At 31.0% G+C, this 5370-nt stretch overlaps 1 protein-coding gene across 2 annotated transcripts; it reads right to left on the reverse strand.

The window, feature by feature from the left end:
* Nucleotides 1–510: 510 nt before the first annotated feature.
* Nucleotides 511–3695, reverse strand: LOC131069652 (polygalacturonase-like). 2 transcript variants are annotated; one of them, XM_059214072.1, is made up of 4 exons: nucleotides 3440–3695; nucleotides 1586–1649; nucleotides 1407–1429; nucleotides 511–1096 (listed from the first exon to the last, which is right to left on the reverse strand). In XM_059214072.1, the coding sequence occupies exons 2-4, from the start codon at nucleotides 1626–1628 to the stop codon at nucleotides 857–859; spliced, it is 306 nt and encodes a 101-aa protein (XP_059070055.1). In that variant the 5' UTR covers nucleotides 1629–1649; nucleotides 3440–3695; the 3' UTR covers nucleotides 511–856. The 2 variants fall into 2 exon arrangements, with proteins under 2 accessions (XP_059070055.1, XP_059070054.1); XM_059214071.1 differs by having other exon boundaries at nucleotides 523–1096; nucleotides 1586–1705; nucleotides 3440–3694.
* Between the last annotated feature and the right edge of the window lie 1675 nt (nucleotides 3696–5370).

Consider the following 5370-nt stretch of genomic DNA (forward strand, 5'->3'; position numbering starts at 1 on the left):
AGAATACACATGGATGAGCAAGATAAGTCTAAGAGATGTGGAGGTTACAAATGTGTTAAGGGCATGTTCACACATGTGAGCAAGTTAGGGACTCTTGTTTGGGGATGGCAAGTTGATGGCTAGAATTAAATGTACAAAGATTAAAGATGATGTAAATATTAGTGGAAATGTGAATAGGAATTCATTGGTCTTAATTAACTAATCAAATATTAATTAATTAACTTGGAAGAATTAGAAATTAAGACTAAGGATTTAATTTAATTAATTAGTCTTAAAAAATTAATAGCTTTTAATTAATCTAATTATTTGTTGAAGCTTTGATATCCAGCAAATAGCTTCACCTGCAAGAGACATAACCTGAAGTAAATATTATATTGTCCAAATCAACTGCAAAATTTGAATCAACATAACCATGTACTAAATTACTACAACCATTATAGGTGATGCAATAATCACTAGCTTTTAAGATGAAGCACCCATTTCACTTTGTCCAATGCTCTTTACCTGAATTTGCCATGTACCTACTGACAACACAAACTACATGTGAAATATCCATGTCAAGGCTTCTATTTAAATTATCATCAAGGCAATTACAAGTGAAGCACTTTTGGTGAGTTCTGACATTACACAGACCAATCAAGAACTTATATCTACATAGATTGGCTTCTGGTATAGATAAAAGTTTAAAACCTAGAAATTGCTTCCTACCTCTTGTATAGCTTTATCTACAGTCTCTCTTCACATCTTTTAACTTACAACAATAGCAAAAGAATCACAATTACAAGAATAGAATCCCTATACACATATACACAATACATGACTGAACAGAGAGCTATGTAGTATGAACCTTTTCTTTTCATGGCTCAAAGATGTTTTTGCCACATTTGCATTTCCATATCTCAGGATAATAGTCTGCTTCACTCCCTTTAACTGAATTAAAAGTTGGTTTCTGGTGGTACCGGTGATTAACAATAAAGAGAACTGGCACACAGGGCCTGCACCCCTTGCATTTGTCTCTACAATTTGGTGGTCTGGAGCCTGACAATATTGATGCCCCAATTGCCCCACCCTTACTCCCATCATTCCTCACCATTTCCTTCAGCAATGCAGTTCAATACAGGTCAGTAATCTTTTTGGAGTCCCAAGATAATCTATGAAGGATTTGTCTTGAAATCAATAATGCACATAAGGGTTTTTAGTGTCCATTAGTTAAGGGTTTTTACTGTCCATGGGCTTAAAAATTGTGAATTGGGTTAATATTAAGGAATTATATTCTAATCAATTATTTGCTATCTTTTCATAATAGATCATAGAATGTGATCCAAACAAATATTAACTAAATTCAAACATTTATTTTCCTACCCAATTAACAATGTACTCAACTGTAAGCCTGATAAAAGACATACCTGAGATGTTCTTCCCTGGGCATCTGCGTTATAAAACCCATAAAAGAAATTCAATCATTTCAGCTTCTCTATCAAACTATAGGGCAGCTCAGCTAATAAGGAACTATATTCTAGAATCATTACCTTCAACGCCCTATAAACAGCAGTAAGAAAAATTACAAGTATTTTGAACCAGTTACCTTCGAAGTTCAATAAACCTAGTAGAAGAATGAGCAAGGTCATTATCCTCAGAAGTCTGCAAGCCTGGAATGCACACGATACAGATTCCATAAGGGCTTACTGTCGTTGGGAAAGTTATGCTGCAAAGTTAAAATTTGACAGTGAATTAGGGTTTTTAAATTTACAGCAATCCAAATACCCAAATATAATCAGAATTCGAATGCAAGTCTATTCAATTCAGTTCAGATATTTTATACCCTTCATTACACACCCATCACAAATACTGGACAAAACTGTTTTCCACCCAATTAGCAATCAACAAGTCTACCCTTCATTATTTACCCATCATTACTACTGGAGAGAAAAGTGTTTTCCACCCAAAGACAATTCTATGGTCGTAGTGGTTTTTTTAAAGTTTTTTGTAATGTGGGTTTGTTATTTCATCATTTATTTTTTCAGGTCTTTTATGAATTTAAGGTCTGTTTTTTCATAAGTTTTTGTCTATTATTCTGGTTTATGTTTTCTTTTGATATACAAGATTTCAGAATCCTTTCAAAACCCTCCTTCAATTCATAACCCAGTTCAAAAACATTTATCTAATAAAAACATGTTTGAAACAAAAGTGAAATAAAAAACAGAATGATAAGTTTTGTGAAGTATTTTCTGAATTTTAAAGTCTGTTTTTTCATAAATTTGTCTCTTGTTCTTATTTATTATTTATCTTCTTTTTTTTTATCAGTAAAGGCAGAGTGAGTCCATATATTGATTTTAGATAAAAACAGTGCATACATACATGAGTGATAAAGGATCATAAACCTGATGTATGCAAATGAAACCATTCTCTGCACTTTCGAGAATAAATTTCAAAGCAAAACAAAACCCTATACATCATCTTCAATCATTTCAAAAAACTATTAAAGTTTATGTCATCGAAGATCAAAATTAACTTTCAAATATAAGTTTAAGTAGCGGATTCTCAACCGCAAATTAAAACAGAGAATTTTTGACATATCTAATAGCCAAAACATTAACAGAACCAGTATCCAGCTATAAGCATCTAAATGTCTAAAACCAGAACCGGAATATAAAACCTATCTTTCAAACCAGAATATAAGTTTATTTATTATTTATCTTGATTTACATGATTTCTGAATTTTAAAATCTATTTTTTCATAAAATTTTATCTTTTATCTTTATTTATGTTTTATCTTGATTTACAAGATTTCAAAATCCTTTCAAAACCCGCCAATGCATAACCCAGACCAAAAACATTTATCTAATAAAAACAGAAGTAAAACCAAAAGCAGAATGATAAAAATGTCTAATTCATGTCAATAAAAGGGTTTCCTATGGCATGAGTATTTCTCTAATTAATATCTCAGAACACTGTCTTTGACTTGAGAAAGTCAAAATTCCTGAACATAAACATACATATACAGCTACAGACATCAGACATTCTGCAATTGTAACTTTCATACAAGCAAAAAGAAGACTAAAAATGGGCTTACCAAAACCTGACTATATATTCATTGTTCTACATGGTATGGACTAAGAAACCAATTAAAAGAGGATAATGCTTAACAAAATGCCTGCGGACTGCTGGCTTTTGAGCTTAACAGTGTGTAGAATATGTTACAGATTTATTGTTGTTATTTTTTATTTTGATTGTGTAATGTTTTATACTAATATTTGGAATCGCATTTTGTAATCTATCATCTTTCTATTTTTTGAGTATTCTATTGTTCTGATGATGGATCACAATGAGTAATTCACAATGAATAATCCAACATTGATACAATCAAAATCAGAAACAACAACAATAACTATCATGAATTGTAGAAAAATTAATACATATGTTTGAGATATTTTCTTACCTACAATTCACTGATTCTTCCCCAGAGAAAATCGATTGATGGGCTAGTTACAGAGTAGAAAATCTGCTATAAGATCAGAACAAACAGCAAACAGTGCAGGCATAATTTGACAGAAATAATTTCAATGTGGAAGAGAAAAAATGGTAGGAATTAATAAGAAAGTAAAGTCTACAGAGCAGAACAGAACAGACAAACGGTCGACTGGACGTTAGCTTCTGCAACACTCCATCCTGTTAACAAATTCATGGGAATCATAAGCACAAGCACTATTTTAAGACATGAAATGCTATATTTAAATCCGTGTTGATTCCCAATACAGTTTGGGAAGTTTGTGTAATGGGCAATAGTCAATTTTGCTCATCGCTACCGTAAAATTCATCATTCAGCTTAAACCACGAAGGCGTAGAAAAACAATTGATAATGCCAGCTTTCATGGGTACTCTAAAATATCTTGTGACTGATGCAGAGAAATTGTTTTTTATTGGGTATTCAATTCCCCAGATCATCTACTCCACTGGTTTTTTATTAAATCAAACCATTTTCACATGAAACAGGGGATCCAGCGTTAAATACATCCAAATTTTAAAGATGTTGTGATTTGTTTCTTGAATATTGGGATTTGGATGAGTATGCCACACATTGAAATTTGAATGTCATTCAGGATGAGGATGGTAAAATGAAGATGAAATTTTACAAGTATTCTGATGATATAAGATTACCTATTCTAATGAACAAGTTGAAAAGATGTTGTAATTTATTTTCTGAGTTCTGATTTCATATAAGTTATTTGGGATTTGGATGAGCATGACAGTCACATTGAATGCCACTTAAAATAAGGATTGCAAAATGAAGATAATATGTTAATGATTTATTCAATAGAAAAGTACCAATCATTTAATATCAATATTTGCAAATTCATAATATAAAAAAACTCTATAAAACATTGTGCCTCTTAATCATTTAAGATTACACATTCTAATGAACAAGCTTTTTTGTTATTTAGAATTAAATTACTTTAAATAATTGTAAGGGAAAATAGCACTTTTCCTAATGTTAAATTAACTAAATACATCTAATTTACAAAAATATTGGAATTTGTTTATTGAATCCCAATTTTCATATAGGGGAAGAACACCAATAGATAACATAGTTCCAATTTGTGCACCACTATTGGAACATTTGTGCACCACTATTGGGACATTTGTCAACAAGTACTAGCGATTTTGAGTTGACTGTTACTGGAACATCTTTAGTTAGGTATCAGATGACACTTTGAAATGTGTACTTTTTGACCTTTGTGCGCATAACTGATTCCACAACGTGCATCGTTACTACCCAGAGGCCAGATCAATAGCTATAAACAGTTAAATCGCATGCGAAGACAACTAAAGAATAGAAATTTGTATGAGCATGGAAGTCACATTGAATGCCACTCGGGTAAGGATTGTAGAATGAAGATTATACTTATGATTTTTTTGGTGGACATATACAACCAAAATCATTATCATTATTTACAAATCTACAATTTAAGCAAACTCTACAATCTATTGTGCATCTAATTGAGTACATTCTAATCATTTAAAAATATCCATTCTAATGAAAAGCTTTTGTTTCTTTTACATTAAATTATTTTAAATAATTGTAAAGAATAATAACAATTTTCCTAATGCTAAATTAAATTAAATACGTCAAAAATTTAAAGATTGAATTAATTTTTTTAATCCTTGTTTCCATGTAAGTTCTTATCATAAAGTTGGGATTTGGACGAGCATGGAAATCACATTGAATGCCACTAGGATAAGGATTGCAAATTGAAGATAATACATTACAATGTTTTAGTAGACATATACAAACAAAATCAATATTGTCATTCACAAACCTACAATGCAAGAAAATTATAAAATCTATTGTGCCTCTACTTGAGTTCATTC

Source organism: Cryptomeria japonica, chromosome 11, assembly GCF_030272615.1.
Source record: "Cryptomeria japonica chromosome 11, Sugi_1.0, whole genome shotgun sequence".
NCBI lineage: Eukaryota > Viridiplantae > Streptophyta > Pinopsida > Cupressales > Cupressaceae > Cryptomeria > Cryptomeria japonica.